Genomic DNA, 27,397 nt, shown 5'->3' with positions numbered 1-27,397 from the left:
ACTGAGCCTATTGACGGACAGGCAGCACCTCTGTCTACGCACTGCCTCTGGGTGCTGTTGATGTTGGCATCCAATAAAGACTGCCTTTCTCTTTGCTGCATGTCCCCCCCCTGCCCTCCTGCTGGAGTTTTCACCTCTGCCAAGGAGAGCGCTGAGGCTGGAATGGAAGAAAGGTTGTGTGACGGCGTTGTGCCGGCTGTGTGTGCCTGTCTGTCAGGGGAAGGGAGTGGCAGCCTAGTGTGACACACTTGATTACCCCGGCTGATTGGGGATTATTTTTGGCTTCCAATGGCACCCTGCTTAAACTGAAACTCTACGCTGTGTTTTCTCCCTTTAATTATCTCATCCTTTCCCTTTAGTCACTACTTCAGTTCATCATCTTTCCACACCACATCGCTTCTATTTTATTTACTGTAAAGCATGTTATCAAACAGCAACCGCTCCTAAAAGTGTAGCGCATTGTACCTACAGCTTCCTTCTCTTCTTGTCACTCAACACCTTCTTTGAACATAAAAGAAACAGGGGAGTAGGATGGTTTGACTCCTACTGAGATAATAGTTAAATACAGGAAGGATGAAGCACAACTCATGTTAATGAAAAAGCACTGTGAGGAACTTGGATTGACTCAGTGATGAATGAATATTTAACCCTTACAGTGCCACAAAAGGGTTTTCATCAGTCTTTTCACTGCAAAAATCCAAATCTGACCAAGTGTATTTTTCTAATTTCTAGTTAAAATATCTCATCACACTTAAAATAAGACATAATCACCTAAAGAAGAACTTTTCAGTGAGATATAAGAATTGATTTTTAGACAATAGATCTGGAAAATCTGATTACAACAAATCTTACCAAGATAATTTTCACTTGTTCCTTTGGCAGATTTTTTTATTTTTATTTTTTTGCTTGAATTAAGAAAAAAAAAAAAATGAGTTAAGCAAAACAAAATCTTGAATTAAGCAAAAAAAACAAAACAAAACAAAACAAAACAAAAAACAAAACTTAAATTATGTACAAAAAAATCTTGTATTAAGCAAAACAAAATCTTGAAATAGGCAAAAAAAAAAGCTTTAATTATGCAAAAAAATTCTTGAATTAAGCAAAAAAAAAAGAAAAAAACCCCCCAAAACTTAAATTATGCAAAAAAAAAGAAAAAAAAAATCTTGAATTAAGCAAAAGAAAATTCTTGAATTAAGCAAAACAAACAAACAAACAAACAAACAAACAAACAAACAAACAAACAAACAAACAAACAAACAAAAAATTCTTGAATTAAGCAAAGAAATCTGCCAATGAAACAACTGAAAATTATCTTGGTAAGATTTCTTGAAATCAGATTTTCCAGATCTGTTGTCTAAAAATCAGTTCTTATATCTCACGGAAAAGTTTCTCTTTAGGTGATTATGTCTTATTTTAAGTGTGATGAGATATTTGGACTAGAAATGAGAAAAATACACTTGGTTAGATTTAGATTGTTGCAGTGTATTGTCTTGAAACCTGTAATTCTTAATTTCTTCTGTGTTTTCTGTTCCTTCCATTAACCTTCCTGTCATTTACTTAAAGGGCTCATATTTCTCTAAACCCGCTTTTCTTAGTCTGTGGGTAATTTATTTGTGTATTTGGACCCTAATAGTTAATAGAGTTTGAATTTGAACCCTCCAGGTGCTGCAAAACTGTCTTTATATTAATTTTAGCAAAAATCCAGTGGGTTTCTACAACCTGTTTGAAATCCTTCTTGATTTAAAAGTAGTTACATCATGACATTTGCACATATCAGGTCCAGACTTCTGATGAACATTTCACCAGTTCAATATAATTGTTTGTCAGCAGCAGCGGTTGTAGTCCATACTCAAAATATGGACAAACTTGGAGCCCATTACCTAAAATGTTCAGTTGTTGGTTGAACAGGACAGAGCAGCACAGCCAACAACCTGGAGGGGGCGGGGCCTGTAGTGGCTCATGTGCATTTAAAGGGCCAGCGCTCCAAACCACCTTTCTGGTGTCATTACTCAGAAATAGGGTTGAAGATGGACCTGTGGAGTTGAATGAATGAAGAATTCAGACCCAAGCAGAGCATTTACAGTTTATGGAGACCACAGGGAAATTTTGGAAAATGCATAATTCTGTTTAAAAAAGAAAAATATCACTCCTTTAAGAAACATTGCATGAAAATAAAACCTATGTTTGACTCAGGGTTTCTTATGTTGATAACGAAACATTTAGCTGCCAGTGCGGTAATGTTTTCCCCTTTAGGATTATTAATCAGTCTTGAAAAGTAACATTCTTAAGTGTTGTTTATCAGCTCCTCACTCAATACAGTGGATCAGATAACCACATCTGACATTAAGGGTTTTGATAGAGAACCCCAAAAGGTATCTCATCTTTAAACTTCCTGTTATGCCTTATGGCAACTTTAAGCTACTTTTGTTTTTCTAACACCTTTATCCTTAATTTTCCTGTGTTGAAAGAAAATGAATAACAATACATTTTCCACAAAAGTTCATAAAAGCTGTGATAAACTCAGCCGCCCAGAGCTATATTACATCATCAACTAGCTGAATGGAACACAACCTTTAATAATTAAAGAGCTGATGGAAAAAAAAAAAAAAAAATCTAGCCAATTGGTGAGTAAATACTGGGCTCACAGTCTTAAAATGATGCACAACTTCAAATAATTGCCAATATTTCTTCTGAAAGTAGAAATAATGGATGAATAACATGCTAATTTATCCATAATATAATTAGGTGGGTTAATACCATACAGTTTTAAGCTTGTTGCATTTCCCAAAGAAGCCAAAAAAGAACATTCAAGTAGGAGAAATGTTTCTTACTGCATCTTTCTGGCAAAATCCCAATTCTCCTCTTAGTATTGAAATACCTCAGCTGGTTAGCTGCGTTTCAGAAGTGAACTCTGAAGTGTAGCTGAACTGTTTCACTCCTGTGTTTATAAATGTCTGCCATGCACTGATATCAGATACTGTAGGATTATTTTTGGTGTCATTAGTCTCTTTTCCATGGACCCTCAAATTGTGTGAATGTAACTTGCGCATAAAAATGTACCAAATGGAAAAACAACAATTTCACCAAAATCCTCAATTTTTGATTAAAAGTTTTTGTGCTGGCAAGAGGTGGTTTTTCAGGCTTAACACAACTGGTATAGTATGCTGCAAAAACTGCAATGGAAAGACCTTTGTCCGCAACTAGAGTCAGGTGATTAAAAAAAAACAAACAAAAAAAAAACTCATGTTGACAGATTTTTAAAACAAGAGAAGAAGATGAGTTTTAAAAGAAACATGGCAGGAAACGGAATCATTTTTTAATTTAGTCCAGGATAGTTTGGTAATATATAATAATAATAAATATGTCTGTAAATCATCATGATATTTATGTTCATCGCCATGTTTATGGAATGACTTCTTGTGTCATTTTGCCATAATAAATAAACAAATCATCACATTTGTGATTTAATGGAAAAACTGACATTACGCACTTCTGTTTTTTTGACATTTAGTAAATATTGGTAAAGTTTTGCACGTAAATCCAATGGAATAATAACGAATATATCTGTAAATCAACCTGATTTTTTTGTTTGTCACCATGTTTATGGAATGACTTCTCATGTAATTTTGCGATAATAAATAAACAAATGATCGCATTTGGGATTTAATGGCAAAACCGACATTACGCACTTCTGTTTTTTCAACATTTAGTTAATATCGGTAAAGTTTTGCGCGTTAAGTCCAATGTAAAAACGACTATTGTCTACGCTGATTTCAAGTAACACTGTCGACAGCAATTATTCTGAAGCACTTGTCAGAACAATGCAGTTATATACTGCCAGTTGCCAGTAGATTTTAACATTTTTGCATGATTATTAGGAAGAATACTCACATTCATCAGCTTCTTTCCCTGCATTAGCTCAAAGCATCCTGTGAAGCTTCATCTTCAACACCTAACCTGCACTCTATTGACAAGACAAGCACTACTCAGTGATCCCCAAAAGAAAAGCAACACCCATTGGGTCGGCCCAAAGGGGGGAATTAGGATTATCAGAATGACACACAAGCTTCCCAAGGCATCATCAGCAATAACCATTACACAACCAGCAGCCATTAATCCAGCAGTATTGCCTAATCGTACAACTCACATTCATATTCTTTATATAATCCCTAATACTCCGCTACCATATGTTAAATGCAATCTGCATAATGTACACATATACATAAATTTGCTGATGTACACTTAAGACTGCTTTAAATTGTGTTCAGATACACGCAGCTATTGCCGGTAAACACCTTATTTGCATTTTCAATATATCTTGCCAGGCGAATTCTGTCCTGTAGGTCTGTGCAGCATTTGTAATTAGACTAATTGAGAGTCCCATCTGGCAAAGCTGTCAATATTAGTCTTTACGAGCATCACAAACAGGCCCTACCTCATGCATACCAACATCAGTACCTGCTGCCGGTCAGGATACCTCAGATTAGCTCTATTCAAGACTGAAAAGATATGGTTTTACCGCAATTTAAAAGGAATCAGTCAGGTCTGTTCTGAAGCCGAGTCAAGCACAGGTCACTAAAATGCTTACTCTGTCTTCGTATATCCTCAACAGTTGTGATGAAGAGGCCTCTGGCTGATACTTCTTGCCCCTAGAGATCCATTCTCGCTCCCTTTTAGCACTTCCTCTTAGGATGTGACCTTTACTACCCTTCTGAACCAGCACTTCCCTCTATTTAACTACACCCTCCAAAATCCAGAGTTACGATGACTCGCTTGTTTTATTTTTGTCAAGGATGTTCCCACTGTTGAAACCGCTTCTGCTGAACCACAAAAGCACAGCAAATGGGAGGTGTTGGAACACGTAGGTCATAATGGTGTGATATAAACAATCACAGTGAATAATGTCACGTAACAGGGTGTGAGAGGTGTGGTTCTGCTGCTTTTCCAGGAAAGCGAAACTAAAAGCTTACGCTCCACTTGACTGACAATGACTCGCAGGATTATCAAGCTAATGACAAAATATGTACAGTATGTGTCTTATCTGTAAACGCAGCGGTGGTGTAACCCCGTGGTACCTCTAATATAAGATTCTGCATGGTTGAAAGGATCAGATTCATTTATGTCTCAGAGGAACACTAAAATCTCAGCAATTTTCCATTCCAGTGAAATATGATTTGGACAGTCAGCACAAGTTATTTCCCTGAGCTAAAAAATATGGAGGTCATGAAGACAGGAATATTTGGTAATTGTTTTTAAGGATGAGAAAGTGAACAGTACAATATATCAGAAAGAACAGGAAGGAAGGTTTTCGTACTATTCCATCATCGATTTCTAGAAACCACTTTTGAAAGCCATCATTTGAGCCATTTGTCAGAACATAGCTGAGACCCACAGGTCCCTACGGCGACCCGTTATCCGGAGCTACACAGTACTTTTGCAAATACGCCAACTGGTGTCTCAGCCAGACGCCCACAGCCAGAATTCCCATAAGACTGTAATGTTTTTTCTACAGAAGACTTGTTGTGTCCTGAGGGGACACATGTGGCTTCCAAATATCTGTCAAACAGGCAGCCAAATGCCCTGACAAGGCCCGCCGGCATTCACGTAATCACCAGGTAGGAACACTCCTCCCTCCTGTGTTTCTCTTTCCTTTCCTGAAGTTTATCTGTACAGCCAAGTAAACCCTGACGTTGCTTTTCCTGAAAGAGATTATGACTGGGATGGAACTAAACTGGACTTGTATAAGGATATCTTAACACTTCTATGTTAACCCTGTAACGCCAAATGTATCATATTTGATACATGAGTTTTGAAGCCCTCTACATGATCAGTGTGATATTTTTTGTCTCGAAAAACCTGATGTATACAATTAGATACATGCAATACACATATTTTTATACTTGATAATAAATAATACAATACTGTAAAAATAATACAGTATTGTATTATTTATTATCAAGTATAAAAAAAAAAAAAAAAAAAAAAAAAAGCACTCGTGCCTCACAGCAAGAAGGTCCTGGGTTCGATTCCAACACCAGTCGACAGGAGGTGGGACCTTTCTGTGTGGAGTTTGCATGTTCTCCCCGTGTCTGCGTGGGTTCTCTCCGGGTACTCCGGCTTCCTCCCACCATCCAAAGACATGCACTGATAGGTTAATTGGTTAATCTAAATTGCCCATAGGTGTGAATGTGAGAGTGATTGTTTGTCTCTATATGTTCAGCCCTGAGATGAACTGGTGACTTGTCCAGGGTGAACCCCGCCTTCGCCCCTATGTAGCTGGGATAGGCTCCAAGTGACCCCCGTGACCCTAGTGAGGATAAAGCGGGTTCAGAAAATGAATGAATGAATGAGAAAATAATATGATGATAACAAAAATGTTTTGCTGAAAGTCTTTTATTCTAACCTTTGTATTTACTCACAGCTTTAATGAACATTTACATGATCAGCAAATTAAATATATGAAAATACCTGATTTTCACAGAAATAAGCAAAACACAGATAATATTATATTAACATTATGATAAATCCTTTGGGGAAGGTTAAATGTTAAGAAAAATTAATTTTGGAGTTTCCACAAAAATAGTTACAGGAAAAATCTGTTGTAAACGAGGCTATGACCACACCTACTGAAATGATAACTGCAATGTTTATACCTTAAATCTACACTACACTGCAGTTTTAGACTTCAGGAAACATTCCTCACCCTCCTGTAGTTTATTGTAAACTCTGAGATTGCATAAACTGGATGGACTGACAGGAGATACCACAGATATGGACACTGATGAGCAGCCATGACTCAATCTGGCCTGATTCATTGTGGTTCATCATGTGACTCTCCAGGACAAAACAAGACACAAGCTTTGACTACTGGCACCTTATTTAAAAAGTGTAACATAAGTAAGGACTGAAGGACTGTAAAAACATATTCTAACTGAAAAAAAATTATAAAGACAGAACAATGAGTTTTTAATGAACAGTTATAAGTTTTTACATTTTGCTTTGTATTTGTTTTGCATCTTGTGACACATTTATTTGCTTATTTTGGTCTGGTATTGCAAATTGTTCTGCATCATTTTATCAGGTACATATTTACCTATGTTTTGGTTTTGTATTGATTTTGTATTATCCTTGGATGTATTTAGTTTGGTTTGTCTGACTTTATACAGTATGATTTTATAGCTAGTTGTATATTGTGAACTATTAAGGCTATTATTATTTAGAAGGGGGCAGGAAATATACAATTTTCTTCATCCTGCTCCTTTTCGAGCATGGGTGCGTAAATGATTGTTCACTTGATGATTATTGAATGTCTGCTGATGAAATGCACAACCATGAACGAAAAAAAATTACATTTTAAAATACTGTTTTAAAATGTAAACATATAAGTGTAAAATTGCTGAAGTGTTTTCATTCGTGCAAATAACAATTTAAATAATAATAGTCTCAACCTCCAAGACTTAAGGGAACAAATAAAAGGAGGTTTTAAGAAAAAAGCCAACCTTTCAGATACTGCATTTTCTAATTAAACTGCTTGGCTGCATGACAGAGATGCTTAAGGCAAATGCGGCAACATACGCCCTGTTTGAGAAGCATTTTGAGATCTTGTCTGCATAAGCCAACCCATTTTATCCCAATGCACTCAACCCCACATTTGTGACATTTTATAAAGCATACTCAAGGAATTATTATCCGATCTGAGTGCGGTCTGCTGTCGAACTCCAATCCAATTCGCATCAGAATGAGAAATGACTCAGGAAATGAGCAGTTTTTGCTAAATGTGAAATACAAACAACTCAGATCAGTCACTGTTGTCTGGAGGTACCGCAGTGCATCACCTCTCTTTACGTTCCAGCATCTGGAAGTGGAGCATCTTTAGCTCTGGAAGTGTTTTCCTTCAGCGGGAACACATGGAAAAGCCAGCAGCCAAGCCACAATCACCCTGGGCCATTGGGCTTCAAATGCACAACCCAACCACAAGTGGAAAAACTCACAAAAACAAGTCAACTCTCCATTAATTCTAATACTGTGTTCCACATGCCTGGTATGTGGCGATATATTTACGTGCTTTCAGTTTTGGGGTTCCTTTAGAACATGGGTGTCAAAGTCATTTTAGTTCAGGGGCCACATACAGCCAAATATGATACAAAGTGAGCCAGACCAGTAAAATAATATAAATAATAGAATAATAACTTTTGAGTGAAAAAAGTAAAATTCTGTGATGAAAATGTTTACATCTACGAATTGTACTCAAACATAACATGAACAAATATGAACAACCTGAACATTCTTAAGGAAAATAAGTGCAATGTTAACAATATTACACCTTAGTTTATTATTTACCCATATGCATCACAACTTAGAGATCACAGTGGATCTAAAAATACTCAAAACATTCAATAACAGACAGAATATTAATAAAATTCCACATACTTCTCTTAAGAGTTTTCAGGTGATTCACTTTTTTTTTTTGTAAAAGGCTAGTCTGTAAATGTAAACATTTATGTAATTTTTGTACACTAAAAAAAAAGAGAAAAGTTTACAGTTTTTATTATTTATAGGTTATTATGGTAGTATTTTACTGGTCTGATCATTTTCAGATTGAATTGACCTAAAATGCTTTTAACATCCTTGACTGTTCATATCTTCAATGTGATTTTTGCATTTCACAAATTCATCCCAGGGGCTGGATTGAACCCTTTGGAGGGCCAGATTTGGCCCCTGGGTCACATGTTTGACACCAGTGGTGTAGAGCATAGGTGTCAAAGTCATTTTAGTCCAGGGTCCAAATTCAACCAAATTTGGTCTGAAATGGGCCGGAACAGTAAAATAATAACATAATTATATAGAAATAATGTCAATTCCAAACTGTCCTTACTTGAAGAAAATTTTTACATCTACAAATTGTCCTTTAAAACAATGTGAATAACATGAACAACCTACAATTTTTTAAGAAAAATAAGTGCAATTTTAACAATATTGTGACATTTCAGCAGAATAAAGTCACAGAAGAGAAAACGGTCCTAATACGCTGCACAATTACAAGAAGGCAGATTTATTAACTTTCATTAACAACGCGTATGTAAAACAGCACAGACCGTTCAGTCATGGTGTCAAACTAAAACATTCCCTCCACCCAATCAACTCAGCTACTCACACAACATGAGTCACATGACTACACAACACATAACAGGAACTAGCTTTTAACGCATATTTTCAACATGCAAAGTAGCACACCGTCACATGATTCAGCAACGCTGCAAACCACGAGGGTCACATGACTCGGCACAAAACGTCCAACAATGCAATCAGTGTGGCTCGCTACAAAATTATGCTTCAGTTCATCATTTCCACATGTACATTACAACTTATAGATAACAGTGGATCTACAAATACACAAAACATTTAATAACAAGAAGAATATGGGTATAATTATGCAGTTCTTCTGTCTAAGATTGTTATGATTGTTGATATTTGTATTATTATGCAAGTTTTGCTTGTTGGCATATATGTTACATTTCATTGCATGTTCGGAATAAATAACTAAATCAAGTCAAATCAAATCACAATTCCACTTACTTCTCTTAAGACATTTCAGGTTTTTCATATTTGTTCAGGATATTTACATTTTTTCGTGAAATGATAGTCTGTTTTAGTGTAAATGCAGGAAAATGACATGAAAATATTTACATACAAAGAGAATAATTTGGAGTTATGAGTATTTATAGGTTATTATGAAAATATTTTTCCCAGTCTGTATGTGGAACCTGAACTAAAATTTTTGTGAATATCTTAAGTGAAATTTTTGCATTTCACAAATTCATCCCATGGGCTGGATTGGAACCTCTGGCGGGCTGCATTTGGCCCCCGGGCCACATGTTTGACACCCCTGCTTTAGAGATTATAGAGCAGTGGTTCCCAACCTTTTTTGGCTCATGACCCCATTTTAACGTCACAAATTCCTGACGACCCCAGAATGGAGACATTTTTTTGCGAAAATTAATTTGTTTTTGATCATGTAATATTTTGCATTACTATGTTGCAAATAAAGGTTAATTTTAGAGGACATTTAGTCTATATAAATGTATATTATTATGGACAGAGGCAGTAAAGCCAGGTGTAGATTACTGCACAAAGGGAGAATTGGATTTTCCTTGGTCAGGATATGTACAGTTGGTCCAGCTGTGATTTACAAGGAGGACAATTAATACTGAACAAACAAGAACTCAAACTATGAATTATGAAAGAGCTGCAGCATCTGAAACTGACCACAATGAACATTTGACAGATAAACAGAACCACAGTGCTGCAGTTTCACACTCACAGTTTGTCATGTCTTTTTATGGACTGTAATTGTCTCTCTCAACTCACCGTATATTTTTTTTTTATTCGTAAGTTTTTCTTAATTTTTTATCAGTTACTAGAAATTTCAGGCGACCCCACGTGGGGTCCTGACCCCCAGGTTGAAAAACACTGTTACAGAGGTTACTTCATTCATTCATTCATTTGCTTGTTTTGAGCAGAAGAAAAAAATGTAACAATTTTTTTTTTTACAAGGAAATAATATCTGAGCAAATACATTCATAAATAAAGATGATCAAGACAAAATAGCAATTGCATGTACACTAGTAATAACAAAATAAATTCATTATGTACAACTCAAAAAGGAGTGGGAAGAAGAAAACTTATTAAATCCCACCCCCATCTCACATTTATACAACAGAACACATTACTTTTGCTTCCTTAATGATATAGTAACACCTTCACTACTGAACAATAGAAATAAAAACAAACAGGCAAATGTTTATCACATGGTTTGCTAACTCTACGCCAACTTGACTCTGGAATTTATTTGCAACTAAGGTAAACTCATAAAGTTCCTCCAGAGACAAAGCCTTTAAAATGCCACGCCAACTTTCATGTGAGGAAAGTGAAGTTTTCCACGGATGTCAAGTGTTCGGCATAAACTCAAGTCTCCATTTAACTTGGCAAGACCGGAGGAAAAGCATGCCCACTATGAAAGCAGCATTCAGTTTATGAGCTGAAAAACACAGACGCACTGAGCGAATATTCAAATGCATCCTGTTTGGGCACGCCACTCACAAAAACACGATTCATCTACCATTTTATACATGCTGTTTGTGATAAATGTTGCCACTTTGGCTGCCACAGGCACAAAATACAAACCCACCAAGTAAAGCAACATTTAAAAAAACACCAATGACAATCAGAGTAAAAAGCAAAAAAAGTGGTAGATCTTTCATGAAAATCTTTAGCGATGCTTCGAAACCCTGCAAAGGCAACAGATTCATCTGCTGTAAAGCCTGAAACACCAATGAAGGCTTTTATTTCCAGTGTGATGCCTGTCTGCTCAAAGAACCAGTTATCATTCCATGCTGCAGCTGCACCAGCACCAGCTATGGAACAAAAAGAACAGCTAGTAGCAGCAAGCATCACCCTCCTACACAAGGACATATGTTAGACACTAGTCACTTTCCACTGACCCTCAAACTGCACGAATATAACATGAGCAAAAAAATGTACCTAATGGAAAAACGACAATTTTGCCAAAACTCTCATTTGTCAAATAAAAGTTTATGCGCTGGCAAGAAGTAGATAGATAGATAGATAGATAGATAGATAGATAGATAGATAGATAGATAGATAGATAGATAGATAGATAGATAGATAGATAGATAGATAGATAGATAGATAGATAGATAGATAGATACTTTCTTCATCCCATAGGGACATTTACAGGTTCCAGCAGTATCCATAAGTTTAAAAACAACAATAGTAAAAGGTGGTTTTTCGGGCGTAGCGCAAATGGTATTTCACGCAAAACTGCAATGGAAAGACCTTTTTCTGCAACTGGAGCCACATGAATAAAAAAAAACAAACAAACAAAAAAAAACAGATGTTGATGGATGTTACAACAAGAGAAGAAGAAGAGTTTTAAAAGACACTTGGTGCGGTATGTGTGAACTCACCAGGAAACTGAATATATTTTTGATTTAATGAGATTGTGATTGTGAAAGCTATCCTACAAAGATTACAAAATAAACACAACACGTCTTTGCTTGAAACAGGACCAAACACTGTCAGGCCACACAGGGAGTTTTTCTACGACTTCCATCCACACCTGCCCCTCCCTCGTCTTTACAACCACAAGAAGTTCTTCTCCTGTTTCCTACAAACCAACCACTGCTGTAATGTTTCTGCTCATGTTGCACTGGATCCACATAGATCTTTGGGAACATTACACCTCATGTTTATGCCATTATTATGTCCTTTTATCGACACTGTAAGCCCGGACTTTGTGTTTACTAAAATGCTTTAACTACGATGTGCTTAAATGATTTCAGTTTTATTCCATTACTATAAAATGTTCAGTATATTCTACTAATTTGTAGACATAGTCGAAAGTACAAAAACAGTTGAAGTTGAATGGATTTAAATGACTCAGTTTTAGTCATGACCACACCTTTTTATCTGTGCATTGCATTGTGGGTATTTTGCATGTTGTTGTAAATGTGTTCTTTTTCTGTGCAGGGGTTCAGCGGGGTTGTGGTGTTAGTGTTAATTTGGACTGAATGTGTGTATGGAAATGTTTATTGGCTTTTTTGTGTTTGTTTTTGTATTTTTGTAGAGCTGCACCATGAGTCAGAGCCAGAGGACAAACAATAGATTTACTGTTCAGCAATAATTGAGTTATTAAATGTAGATCTTTATGCTTTGCCAAATTAAAAGCACTTCCTGTATTGACAAATTACAGTGAACAGACTTCCTGCCTAACTTCCATCCACATTACAATATATTAAGTTTAATAATTACACAACACTGTAAGCCTGGATAAGTAGTGTTTACTAAAAAAATTTGAGTCAAGTGATTGCACTTAAATGATTTGAGTAATGATCGACTAATCAATTAGTTTAGGTAGGTTCAACTTTAATGCTAAAAGTATTGAACTATTAATTATTAAGTAGAAAACACTAACACACAAGTTATTTGTACTTTAAATCTGTTGTAAAATCAACCCCACTATCCTACCATTCAACTCAGCAGTTTAGGTTACATTGACTAATCTTCTTAATTGCAGCCAGAATAATTTATCATTGATAAAATAACTTTTTACAAGTTAATCAAACTCAAAATCCTATTCTTGATCAAAATAGTTACAAAGTTATTGTACTTAATATATTGTAGCATGCATGGATGACAGCCCTGCATTACTTGCCAGTACAGGAAGTGCTTTTAATTTGACGAAATATTTGGATTTCCATACAAAAACAGTCTTAGATGAGCAGTAAAGCCATAGTTCTTCCTCTGGCTCTGACTCATGGTGCAGCTCTACAAAAATACAAAAACACAAAAAGGCCAATAAACACTGATATACACACATTAAATCCAAATGAACACTAACACCACAACCCCGCTGAACCCCTGCACAGAAAAATAACACATTTTCAACAACATGCCCAATACCCACAATGCAATGCGAAGATAAAAAGGTGTGGTCATGACTAAAACGGAGTGATTTAATTCCATTCAGCTTAAACTTTTTCATACTTTCAACTATGTCTACAAATTAGTAGAATATACTGAACATTTTATAGTAACATCATAAAACTTAAATCATTTAAGTGCATTGTAATTAAAGCATTTTAGTAAATACAAATTCTGGGCTTACAGTGTAACTTCCATGCACATTACAATATGTTAAGTTTAATAATTACACAGAGCAATTTATATTGCAAAAGATTTTAATTTAAATCAACTTGTAATTGAGTCCAGTGAACTGATGATATTAAGTCTCATGATTATACAAAGTAATTGACATTGCAACAAATTTCGAAGTTAAATTAACTTGGCATTTAGTGTGTTGAACTTAAATTAGCAATTCCATTCAAATCAAGCATTGAAGTTTAATACACTCAAGTTTTCATTACTCCAATTTTTTAAGGCAACCGGTTTACTCAATTTTTTTTAAGTAAACTCAACTTATCCGGTCTTACAGTGTATGAATGTAGTTTTAACAGACATCATTTCCTCTGTGATTCTAAAGCCCCTGCCTGTAATAACACCCAGAACCTCCTCTTGTGTCTTCAGTTGACTTCAGTCGTACTGCAGCCTTGTGGTAATAGTAAAACTAAAACACTATGACACGCTATCGCTCTCAATGTACAGTGTCTCCACAACTCCTGTTATGCCTGCTGACAGTAATTGTGGTAATAATTGGAAGAGACAGAGCGAGCACCAGCAGAATAATCCCCTGCAGCTTTTCCCTGCCACATGTTACCAGGCCTTATGGCAACCTGTTGACACCAATCCCACAGACCCAGTGGGCCAGTGCTGGGCATGCGTAAACAACCCATAATCTGCATCGCACGCTGGCTGAACCACACAGCTCTTCACTGAGCGGACCAGAGAAAGTGGATTATGTCTATACAAAGGCAGATTTGATACCTGGTTAACAGCCACATTCACAACAATAGCTCTGGGCTCCTCCACTGTAACTAAAATAGGAAAGTAGTTTGGACAGAACCTTCCTAAATGTTTTATGAGCTAACGTAGGCTAAGTGTCCTTTGATAGTTTCAGTGGTGTAGTGGTCCCTGGAGAAGTGGGTATACTCTAAATGTTTGCTTTTTTTTATTTTATTTTATTTTATTTTATTTATTTTAACCCTTTCATGCGTAGTGGTCACTACAGTGGACAGTTATTCTACTGCTGTTCTCTTGTATCTTCATGGATTTTGTTGTTTTAGTTTCATATCAGCCAACACAGTGGACACTTATGCATCATCCCATACACTGCAATTGAAAACATTACTGTAACTCTGCTGTTCTTGATAAACCTGATCTAACATGTTTGAGTGTAAATCAATTCCTTGTTACTGTTATTAGACTATAATTAACAACAAAAGTTTTCTTTCTTTTTTTTTTTGGCATATTATGTCCATTAAGTGAGCAATGACTAGTATTAGAGTACACTACAAACAAAAAGTTAAGGATATTTCTTTTTTTTTGTCTTTTTTTTGTCATTTTTGCCATTTGTAAATAAAACTACGTCTGGTCATTAAAAAAAATTTGTTTCAATTCAATTCACACACAAAAAAGTAAAAAGCGTTGTGCAAGAGTCCCAACTGAAAAACAAAAGCCCAAAAATTAAAAAATATCCATAACTTTTTGTTTGTAGTATATGTTAAAATGTAAGAAAACATCAAATTAGCAGCATTTAATATTTTTATTTCATAGTTTTCACACAGTATATCAGTAAATACATGTTTCTTTGCTTCAAAAATTAAACACATGGTGTCCAGTTTGGTGGACATTTTTGCAACTCCATGAAAAATAGCTTCATAAAAAATAATGATAATAATCGCATTGTTTTTTTAATGCCCAAAGAAGAATAAAGAAAAAAATCTTGATAAATGTTCTCGTAATTCATGCATGAAAGGGTTAAAGTAGTCCAGAAAAACGCCCTGTTTTATGATGCGTTCCAGTCCACCAGAAACTCCTGTTTTTCCAACCTTCTACTGGTGAAAATGCACTGGAATGTCAGTCAAACCTATGACTTCCCACCTGTGAACTCGTACTAGATCCATGTACTCCCAGTTCCGAGTTCTGACATCACGTAGTAATGGCGGCCCCCATGGATGCGGTGTTTATGCAAATTGTTTATTAAAACAAGGTATTACGCTGACATTATTTATCTGCAAATGTTCTGCATAATCAGCAGCTGCTCTAGTGTTAGCTAGTTTTCAGTCCAATGAGTGCAAGAATAAATTAATACTAAATACATATCCAAATATCCAAATAACATAAAAGGTAGAACAGCTTCTCTTGCCTTATGCGCCATTTTTCCTCCTCTGTTTTCCTCAAATAAGCAAAGAACAAACACCTTTGGTGATAGAAATGATTGTAAATGAACATAACGTACGGTCCACCATACTGGTTTGTTTACATCTCGCTCCCACAATTCCTTGCACTCAGGCAGTTTGGTGTGACTTGCCTGGAACGCTACAAAGTCATGAGTCGTGGTTTGAAGTCGTGACTTACGGGCTCAAAAAACAGCCTGGAATGCAGCATTAGAAACAGTGGCAAATAACGTGTAAGACTCTGTTTAGCTTATCCAAAAATCCATCAGTAGTGTTTGTTCACTATTATAAAATTATCACAACTTGATCAGTTTGTCGGTTTTACTGGACACACAAGCAGCTGCATGAAGGGAAATGGATTCAAAATGAGGCAAACATAGGATGTTAGTCTTTCATATGTTAGCCTTCTCACACAGTTTAACTTCTAACAAAATTCCTCCTCTTTTTTTTTTTTTTTTTTTTGGAATGGATTTGGCATTGGCACAATAAGATCAGCCACAACCATTTCAATAAAATGCTGTGAATAAGAATGCTTCAGGTGCTTTTATTTACGAGAAAATTGCTTATTTTTAGTGCATTTTGCATTCTCTAGATGTGGAAATAGCTGATCAGTGTAGTGAGTTAAATGTTCACTATAGTTCAGAATTTACTGGAAAAACGTGTAAAGAAAGACAAAACAAACCATAGAACCTCTGAATCAACCTGTTCTAATGCAATACTGGGAAAATGAACATGGACCTGTAGCTGCACTGATGGAAGCACGTCTACGGTTCATGTATATATATTGAGTTCTGACTAATCTGGGAGCTGGATTACCCGCCTACATTGAGTAAATGTGAAATAAGACATCATTCTACAGCCGCCGTCTGTTTGACTGAAACGAACCTTAGAAAACACTTCTCCAAACACAATGAGGATGACTCAAATTTTATGATGAAAACAAATAGTGGGCAGCCGCTTTGATGAGTCACAGTCCTGCATTTGGATTCCATTCAACCTCGGCAAACTTCAATCATATCCATTATCCTGGAATGTACGACTGCTTGGTGTGATAATGAATGACGGGCTGGCAGAGCGAGGCTCCGGCCGGCCGGTCGGGACCGAGCACCGCCTCTGAAACACAACGCTACATGACTCATCAGATGCTTGTCACAGCTTCCTGGCTCCCTCGCCTGCTCTGAATACTATGAATACTCCCCCTGAAAACTCCTCTGATGGGCCCATGACTTATTTAAGGCACACTGATGTATTTTGCATTAAAACAGCCAAAATGCTTCAGCGCGCTACACACTGGTGGAAAGGCAGCTCCAGCTGGAGAGCAGAGATTTGGATGTGTTATCCTCTCAAAAACACTTTTTTTGCATCATCAGTTTTGTTTTGCACTAGAAGGCCAAGTTGCAGAATCAAAGCAGGCAGGAGATGTTGGACAAGAAAACACATTTCCATGTCTAATACATTGTTTTTCAACCTTGGGGATGGAACCCCACATGGGGTCGCCTGGAATTCATATGGGGTCGCCTGAAGTTTCTAGTAATTGATAAAAAACAAACAAACAAACAAAAAAATATTAATAAGAAATATATATGGTGAGTTGACAGAGACGATCCCAATACATAACAGACATGATAAACTGTGAAGCTGAAACTGCAGCACTGTGGTTCTGTTTATCTGTCAAATGTTCACTGTGGTCAGTTTCAGATGCTGCAGCTCTTTCATAATTCATAGTTTGAGTTCTTGTTTGTTCAGTATTAATTGTCAGCCTTGTAAATCCAAGCTGGACTGACTGTACATATCCTGACCAAGGAAAATCAAATAAAATTCACACTTTGTGCAGTAATCTACACCTGGCTTTTCTGCCTCCGTCCATAATAATATGGATTATATAGCCTAAATATTGTTTAAAATTAACCTTTATTAGCAACATAGTATAACAAATTATTACATGATCAAAAACAAATTAATTTGAGCAAAAAAAACAAAAAAACAAAAAAAAAAAGTCTCAGTTTTGAATGTCTGGGGTCGCCAGAAATTTATGATGTTAAAATGGGGTCATGAGCTAAAAAAGGTTGGAAACCAGTGGTCTAATGGCTGTGATACGCCGATGCATGAGCCTGAAAGAACAATCAAAAAGGTGAACTCCACATGAATTCTCATGAGCATAAAACAACAACAGCAGCCCATTCTAATTCATAACCACAGAGGATTTCATCATTGAAGAATTATCTGATACCAAGCAGCTTAATGCTGCATAATCTATCCAACCTGAAAATCCTGCCCCTGAGGATATAAACCGAGAACCGAAAAAAAAACAGATCTGGCCTCAGAGATGGAATTATATCCACCAAGATCACACAAGTCACACATAATCCTTCGCCACAGGCCACAGCCCCAAACTCATTATTGATGAATTAATGTGTGCTTTGCTAAAACCTATTAAACTGTATTAAGATATGAAGAGAAATGCACCAGAGTGACCCAGTCTCACTTGCAGTAATGAGTAGTACGGCACAGGCGCTCATCCACTTTGTAATGTTGTCTAGGTCAGCAAAGAGCAGCCTGATGTAATGAACTATTCCTGGGTCTGTTTAAACAATCAATAGGGATTCATCACAGAATGGTCCCGCACTCAGCAGGGTGAAAGAAAACAGGATGCAGCAAGAAAAAAAAGCATCCCATACAGTAGAGCCGCGTGGAGGACAAGAGAGGCTACAGAGAGGACAGGGACAGTCCACACTCTGTCTGTCTGTCTGTCTGTCTGTCTGTCTGGGAAGTTGAAACGTCCCTTCAGCTCCAGTTTGCACAGAGCTGCTGTGGGTGTCCTCCAGCAGCAACATCAGCTGCCATGACATCAGACTACAGGAGGGAGAAATGAAAAGGGATGGGTGAAGGGGAGGGAGGTGAGAGAGAGAGAGGGGTGGGGGGTGGGGTGGGGGGCATGCCAGTGCATCTGCCTGCTGCAGTCGCCTCCTCCAGACACCTGCCTGCATGCACGGGCAGCGGGTGGAAACAGAGGACAGGCAGCCCGCCGCAATGTGGAGGCAGATGACTTCACACAATATAATGAGAGTCATATGAGAAGTGAAAGGGCCTACCGGAGGAGAGACACAGCCAGCAGCCCAGGACCGAGTGGACCGGATCAGAGTGGACCAGATCAGAGTGGACCGGATCAGAGCCAGGGACCATCCTTCCACGTTCACCTCCAGCTGTAGAGACAGCACTCAGGCCCTCTCCACCTCTCTATCTGCCTCCTGAGCTCCGAGTCTCTCTCTCTCTCTCTCTCTCTTACCCCCCACTCTGTCACTCTTTCGGCCCCTCCCCTTTTCACTCTCTCCATACCCACCCCCCCTCCCCTCTCGGCGGAGTTCTGTGTCCAGCCTGATGCAGCCTGCCAGAGTCCTTGCCTCTGTCTGTGCTGCTGCAAGGTCAAGGTCTGTTCCCTGACAAACACCGGAGGGAAGGCACAGCCGCCCAGACCCACCACAGTGGACGTTCTTTTATGCATTTGTCTTCTACGGGTGGAAGTGTCATAAAGAAGATCAGCTGCTTTGAGTGTGATTGCACAGAGAAAACCAAAAGGATGCAAAACAAGCACCGGTGCAGACATACAAACAAACCTTTAACAAAAGCTTCACTCTCTGCTTTTCGGAGCTGATGGAAAACACACGCACGACTCCATGAACTGACTCCCATCATACAGATTCACGCATAGAGGTGACTGCTGCAGCTGAGGGTGGTTTTAGATGCAACTGACAAAGCTGGGGGTTCAGAGAAAAAATACAAGACTCCCCAAATATGAAATGTTTAAATACAACCACTTGGCAAATAACTTAAAGGAGTGATATTAAAACTCCATGGGTTTTACTGGTGAATCAATGACGGTGTCTCCACGTTTATTACAGAGCCTCCATGGGAAAAATTACTGAGCATTTTTTCCAAAGTCAAAAGGATTTTCCTCAAAAAGAATAAATTTGGCTCCATATTAAATTTGGACAAGTCCACCCAAAGAGTAACTGTTACTCTTTTTAGATAGAGACCAAATGTTATCTGAGTAGAGTAAAATTTTCTTCAATTTGAGTAATTCTTCAATTTGGGGCGGCTGTGGCTCAGGTGGTAGAGCAGGTTGTCCAATAACCAAAGGGTTGGCGGGTTGAATCCCGCTCTCTCCTAGTCAGTCCGTTGTGTCCTTGGGCAAGACACTTCACCCTCCCTGCCTCCAGTGCCACTCACACTGGTGTATGAATGTTTGGTGGTGGTCAGAGGGGCCGTAGGTGCAAAATGGCAGCCACGCTTCTGTCAGTCTGCCCCTGGGCAGCTGTGGATACAGATTAGGGCTGAACGGTATGGACAAAATTTCATATCTCGATATTCATGCCAGATATCTCGATATCGATTCGATAAAATATGACTACGGGTTCGGTGAAAACCAAGCATTTTTCAGAAAAATTCAAACATCATAATACAAAAGAATGTGGAAAGTGCAGTTTTATTTATAAGAACTCACCGCCAGTCATCAACATTAACATAAAGTACAAATAAATGAAATTTGTTGTGACTTCCAGAGCCGTACATGCAGGGCGAGCGCAGGGGAAATCTATATCGTTTATATCGTTGCTTTTTCGATATTAATATCTTGAATGTTCATATCTCAATATCAATACGATAACGATATATCTTTCAGCCCTACTACAGATGTAGTTTACCACCACCAGAGGGAGAATGTGAGAGTGAATGAATAATGGGTCAATAATGTAAAGTGCTTTAGATGTTCAGAAAAGCACTATATAAATCCAATCCATTTTTATTATTATTATTATTATTATAAATTTTACTCAGGCAAATTTCCTGTGTCTGAACATCGAAACTGGTTATATCTGATGCCACCGAAAAGCTGAGAAACTACATTTTACCTGAATTATTTAAGTTTATGAATAGGATTAGTGGATCGACAGTTATTAAACATTTGATGCTTTTAGTCGCTGGCAGCTGTTAAGGTCTTTGAGGCTAAAAGATGTTGTGTATGAGATGATTCACATCTTCCAAGGACAGTTCTTTCCAACAAAATTACACATGAAAAGCGTGATATTTTGCTTTTCTTTTTTTTTTTTAAATGGAATTCTTCCTTTTCTCACATTTCCCTGTGGTCTCCATAAACTGTAAATGCTCTGCTCGGGTCTGAATTCTTCAGTCATTCAACTCCACAGGTCCATCTTCAACCCTATTTCTGAGTAATGACACCAGAAAGGTGATTTGGAGCGCTGGCCCTTTAAATGCACATGAGACACTTCAGGCCCCGCCCCCTCCAGGTTGTTGGCTGTGCTGCTCTGTCCCGTTCAACCAACAACTGAACATTTGAGGTAATGGGCTCCAAGTTTGGACATATTTTCAGTCTGGACTACAACCACTACTGCTGACAAACAATTATGGAGAAATTCTGGAGAAATGTTCGTCTGAAGTCTGGACCTGATATGAGCAAATGTTGGAACTAGTTATAAAATGTAACAAATTAAGCAGGAATTCAAACAGGTTGTAGAAATCCACTGAATTTTTGCCCAAATGAATATAAAGATAGTTTTGCAGCAGCTGGAGGGTTCAAATTCAAACTGTATGAACTATTAGGGTCCAAATACACAAATAAATGAACCACAGACTAAGAAAAGTGGTTGTAGATAAATATGCCTGAAGTGTCTCCTGTGCATTTAAAGGGCCAGCGCTCCAAACCACCTTTCTGGTGTCATTACTCAGAAATAGGGTTGAAGATGGACCTGTGGAGTTGAATGAATGAAGAATTCAGACCCAAGCAGAGCATCTACAGTTTATGGAGACCACAGGGAAATGTGGGGAAAATGAAGAATTCCATTTTAAAAAAACGTCAAATATCACTCCTTTTAAAGGACAAAAAAGGGGCAGTTTGTTGTAAAACTGTTGAAGCATTAAACTGAGAAAGGATGTCAATATAGACTAAATACTTCAAAGTCATGGAGGTTACATCATTGTAATTTTCGCTTTCAACGATTTGTTCAGAATCACTAAAGATGTCTCTGCAGATTCAACATGACCAGACTTGCAGTGACATTCACCTCTTTTAGTACTTTTTCATCTCACTCTCAAAGACTGAACTGAAATATACTAAGGGAGCGGCATTTTAGTGTTAGTGAGAGATGCAGTCCACTGAGACACTTCACACTAAACCACGTTTCTTCGCTATCTTTACAACAAACTACTACTACTACTACTACTACTATTACAACTACTACTACTACTCTTTGCTTCTAAAAGTATCTTTTAAATTAACAAATACATGAGTAAACGGTGGCATAATTCACATGAGATGAAAAAATTATTTGTTTGTCATAACCTATGTCCATGTGTTTCCCATGGGGCTCAGAGTTCTATTTATAGTACAATATCATATAAAGAACCAGAGAGCATGGAACCATATATACTCTGGATTTTGCTTTTTTTCAGTGAAAATCAAATATTTTCTTGTATTTAATTCACTGATCATGTAGATGTTCATAAAAGATCAGATGAAAGTTGAGGGTTATTTTATCAAAAACAGAGAAAACTGAAGAAAAAATGACTTTTTAAGGAAATCTCTAATTAACAGAACATAAACCCATCCACTGTCACTGATCCAACTCCATGAGTTTTACTGGTGAATCAATGTTGTAGAAGATGATGGTGTTTCCACGGTAGCCTCTGAATGTTCAAGTGGGTCATATGTGATGACCATGAAAAGATGAAGAACTGTATTTTACACCAATTATTTACATGGATTGATAGAATTAGTGGATCAGAAGTTATTTAACAGTTTAGATCAGTAGATGGTTTTGGTCACCAGTGGATGTTTGGGTCTTTATGGGTTAAACAACAACAACAACAACAACAATACTAATAATAATAATAATAATAATAATAATAATAATAATAATAAATAAAAAAATTAATAATAATAATAATAATAATAATAATAATAATAAAAACTTTATTTATATGGCACCTTTAGAAACTGAGTTTACAAAGTGCTTTGACAGACAACGCATAATAATACCTAGAAAACACACAACACAAAAAGATAAGTACAGCAAACACGAAAACACGACTAAATTTGAATGTATCGTACTTGAGAGGGCAGAAATAACAGAACATTATGCTCTCAGATCAATGCAAAAATGGAGGAATGGAATAAAACAACATCATGTATGTCATAAAATGAATAACCAAAACAGGGTAAAATGAAATATTCAAACATTAAAAATATTCAAATACTCCTAAAGATAAGATAAAATATGCCTTTATTAGTGCCACAGGGGGAAATTCCAGAAAATCTACATTAAATCTACACTTTTAATAGCAAAACATATCAGAAACATGACCAGAAGTTTCTACTCCAGGTCAGTTTTTTTTGCATCATACAGCTGACAACAAACCACACTACAGACAACAACAACCACCAGGAGTGACTCATGTACTTAGTTTAATCCCACCTGTAGCATTAGGACCATGAATACATTTCACTGTGCCACTTACTTTATCACATCTCCACCTACTCCGACTGAAAGAGCAGCATCATTATTCACAAAAGCCCCCGAGAAAACAAACTGTAAACATACTTTTACATACGGTGTTTAGACTAGTGATGAATGCAGGCCTTTTTCTGGTCAGGACAGTTTGGAATGAGAATAAATCCAGAAAACAAGCCTTAAAATACAGCGTTTTATAGGCGAAGTGAGAGGAAATTTATATCTGACAGACAGAGACAAAAAGTCAGAAGGTCAGAAGCTGCAGATTTGGCTCAAATAAAATAGAAATATTGGTTTTATGCATGAGCAAAGTAACAAGATTTCAATTCTAACCAGACTTATACTGCAGCTGCAACTTTCAGAATAACTGTAGTCGTTTTTCCATTGACCCTCAAATATAACTTGGCATTAAAATTTACCTAATGGAAAAACAACAATTTTGCTAAAAGTCTTATTTTTCGATTGAAGTTTCTGTGCTGGCAAGAGGTGTTTTTTTTGGGCATAGCGCAAATGGTATATCATGCAAAACTGTAATGGAAAGACCTTTTTTCGCAACTAGAGTCAGGTGAATTAAAAAAACGGATGTTGATGTATGTTACAACAAGCGAAGAAGACGAAGAAACATGTCGCAGTATGTGTGGACACACCAGGAAACGGAATCATTTTAAAATTTAGTAGGAGATAGAGGGGTAATATATAATAATAATGAATATATCTGTAAATAAACACCATATTTACATTCGTCGCCATGTTTATGGAATGTCTTCTCATGTCATCTTGCGATAATAAATAAACAAATCATTGCAATTGTGACTTAATGGAAAAACCGACATTATGCACTTCTGTTTTTTCAAGATTTCGTAAATATTGTTAAAAGTTTTGCGCAGATGTCCAATGGAAAAGTGACTACTGACACAAAACATGGGTTTGCATCGACAAATTCAATTAAAGTCCACTCTTAGGCTTATTTACACTACATTTGATTTGCCTTTAATTTAGAGGACAATTATCTGTACTTGTAACTTTGCTTTGGAAGTCAGATGAGGGTGATTTTTACAAACACTGATATAAATTTGACTTTTTTTCATGACATCCTCTCGTGGACCACGACATTTAGTAAAGTTTTGCGCAGATGTCCAATGGAAAAGCGACTAGTGCTATATTTTGATGGATCCCAGAGTTGATAATGAGGTTTCCATGCAGCTGATGGAGGCTAAGTGCAACAACAACTCCACAGCACATCATTATTTACACAAGTCCAGGCTCTTCTTTGCTAAAAATGGCCATGTTTTGATCTCATACATTGTTAAAAACAGTCAAAACAAGCTGAAAAACAAGCCAATGATGACCACAACGCCCAGCAATATAGGGAAGTAAACACAGACATGCATTCTTTACACTGTAAGCTCGGACTTTGTATTTATTAAAATGCTTTAATTACAATGTACTTAAAAGATTTCAGTTTTATTCCATTACTATAAAATGTTCAGTATATTCTACTAACTTGTAGACATAGTTGAAAGTATGAAAAAGTTTTAGCTGAATGGATTTAAATCACTCAGTTTTAGTCATGACCACACCTTTTTATCTGTGCATTGCATTGTGGGTACTGGATGTTGTTGAAAATGTGTTATTTTTATGTGCAGGTTGTGGTGTTAGTGTTCATTTGGACTGAATGTGTGTATGGCAATGTTGATTGGCCTTTTTGTGTTTGTTTTTGTATTTTTGTAGAGCTGCACCATGAGTCAGAGCCAGAGGAAGAACTATGGATTTATTGTTCAGCTATAATTGTTTTTAATGTATGTCAATTTTTTTGCCTCGCCAAATTAAAAGCACTTCCTGTCCTGGCAAATTACACTGAGCTATCCTCCTACTTAACTTCCATCCATGCTACATTATATTAACTTGAATGATTTCATAAAACTGTTTATATTGCAAAAGATTTAATTGAAATCAACTTGGAATTACTTACAATGAACTGATGATATTAACCCTTTCATGCATGAATTATAAGAGCTTTAATCAAGATTTTTTTTCCTGGGTGTTTTTATTCCTCTAGGCATTAAAAACACAAAGCGACTGAAATTTTTATTATGAACGTATTATTCATGGAGATGCAAAAATGTCCACTCAGCGGGACACTATGCATTTAATTCTGAAGCAAAGAAACGTATTTACTGATATATTGAATGAAAACTATGAAATAAAACATTTTAACGCAGCAAATCTGATGTTTTCTCACATTTTAACATACTCTAATACTAGTCATTACTCACTTCATGGAGATAATACACAAAAAAAAAAAAAAAAAAAACTTTTTCTTAAAAAAACAACAACAACAAAAACTGTTAATTACAGTCTAATAACAATAACAAGAAATTGATTTACACTCAAACGTGTTAGTGCAGATCAGGTTTATCAAGAATAGCAAAGTTACAGTAACAGTGTGAATGGCAGTGTATGGGATGGTGCATAAGTGTCCACTGTGTTGGCTGATGTGGAACTACAACAACAAATCCATGAATATGCAAGAGAACAGCTGGAGAATAGATGTCCACTGTAGTGACCACTATGCATGAAAGGGTTAAGTTAATGATTACACTGGTCAACAACAAATTTATTGCTTAAGTTTTTTGAGCTGATTTAGGATAATTTTGGTGTGCTGAATCCAAAAATCACATTAATTTTGCTCAATCAGATCAACTTTCTGAACTATGCTACATATTGGCTTTTTAACATTTTTGCTTACATTTATGGGCATTTTCACATCATATGATACAAAATTCTTTCATATTTCTTGCAATAAACGAGTTGTGAAGATTTTACTTTTGCCAATTTATGATTAATGTTTTTTTTTTTTAAATATTACAGGTGAATGAAATGGCTTCGACTAGAAGATCTTGCAAAAATAAACCTGACGTATTCTGCTACATCTGCGGTGAATACACCATTGTACCTAACAGGAATCAAGTCACAAGCTTCATAAAGTGTGCTTACCAATCTTATTTTGGTATTAATTATTATATTTTGTGAGAAGATCAAATTTTTCAAAATCAAATTAGCAAAAAAACCTGACCTGATTGAGAAAAAGAGATGCCATTTTTGGATTTAGCGGTGCAAAATGGTCCTAATTCAGTTGAAAAAACCTAGACAACTTGCAAAAAAACGTTTTTTTGTAACCCAGAGTTATACAAAGCAATTGACATTGCAACAAAATTTAAGTTAAATTAACTTGGCATTTAGTGTGTTGTACTTAAAATAGCAATTCCACTCAAATCAAACATTCAACTTTAATACACTCAAGGTTTCATTACTTATTACTGAATTTTTTGAAGGCAACTGGTTTCCTCAAATTTTTTAAGTAAACTCAATTATCCGGTCTTACAGTTGAGGAAGAAAAAGCAGGTCCTGGGAGGACTGGACTTACTGTTCCAGCAGTGAACTCTGGCTGGCATGGAACGGCATTAATATCCTGAGTGAGCCTCTCGATCCACTTGGGAGGAAGTGCGCCAGGGGTCGTGCCCCCTGCTAGCCCTGGCACTCACCGGCCTGTCGCCACAACAACAAGTGATGTGGTGTCGCGCTCGGCTGTCGACGGTGCCAGGAAGGACAAACCAGAGGAGGCGACAGGGAGAGTGGAGCCTGGTAACGGCACTTACCACTGGGCCTATAGGATTACTGATAATGGGATTTCCCACTAATGGCTGCCTCTGACAGGTGGCGTCCCCGTTTAGCTCAAGTTCAGCTCGGGCTATAAAAACATCGCTGAGGTTTAAAGCTTTCTTTGCCACAGCCTTATGAGGCAAAAAATATCCATCTTAGCAGGTTGTGTTAATGCTGAGAATACAACCCTAAACAAGAAATAGTTACAACAGAGGAACATTATAACAGCAAATTAACCCTTAAAGACCCAGTGCAACTTATGTGGAAATTCCCAAATGAGTATTTCTCTTTTCTGAAGTGATTTATTGAAATATTATCCTCTGTATATTTTCATTT

General features: G+C 36.9%; 1 protein-coding gene across 7 annotated transcripts in view; it reads right to left on the bottom strand.

Annotated features, from left to right (window-relative positions):
- The window catches only part of iqsec1b (IQ motif and Sec7 domain ArfGEF 1b), a 519,258-nt gene that overhangs the window by 77,855 nt on the left and 414,006 nt on the right, over positions 1-27,397 (bottom strand). The window contains exon 1 of one of the 7 annotated variants that reach the window (XM_030133556.1): positions 26,826-27,055. The exons of the other annotated variants lie outside the window; for them this stretch is intronic. Coding sequence (XP_029989416.1) covers positions 26,826-26,863 — 38 coding nt within the window. The 5' untranslated portion in view covers positions 26,864-27,055. Of the gene's footprint in view, positions 1-26,825; positions 27,056-27,397 lie in introns of those variants that run through there. 7 annotated transcript variants of the gene reach the window in all.

This window comes from Sphaeramia orbicularis, chromosome 5 (genome assembly GCF_902148855.1).
Source record: "Sphaeramia orbicularis chromosome 5, fSphaOr1.1, whole genome shotgun sequence".
NCBI classification, from domain to species: Eukaryota; Metazoa; Chordata; class Actinopteri; order Kurtiformes; family Apogonidae; genus Sphaeramia; species Sphaeramia orbicularis.
The sequence above is the reverse complement of the archived record's forward strand: the minus strand, read 5'-3'. Positions and strand labels throughout refer to the sequence as shown.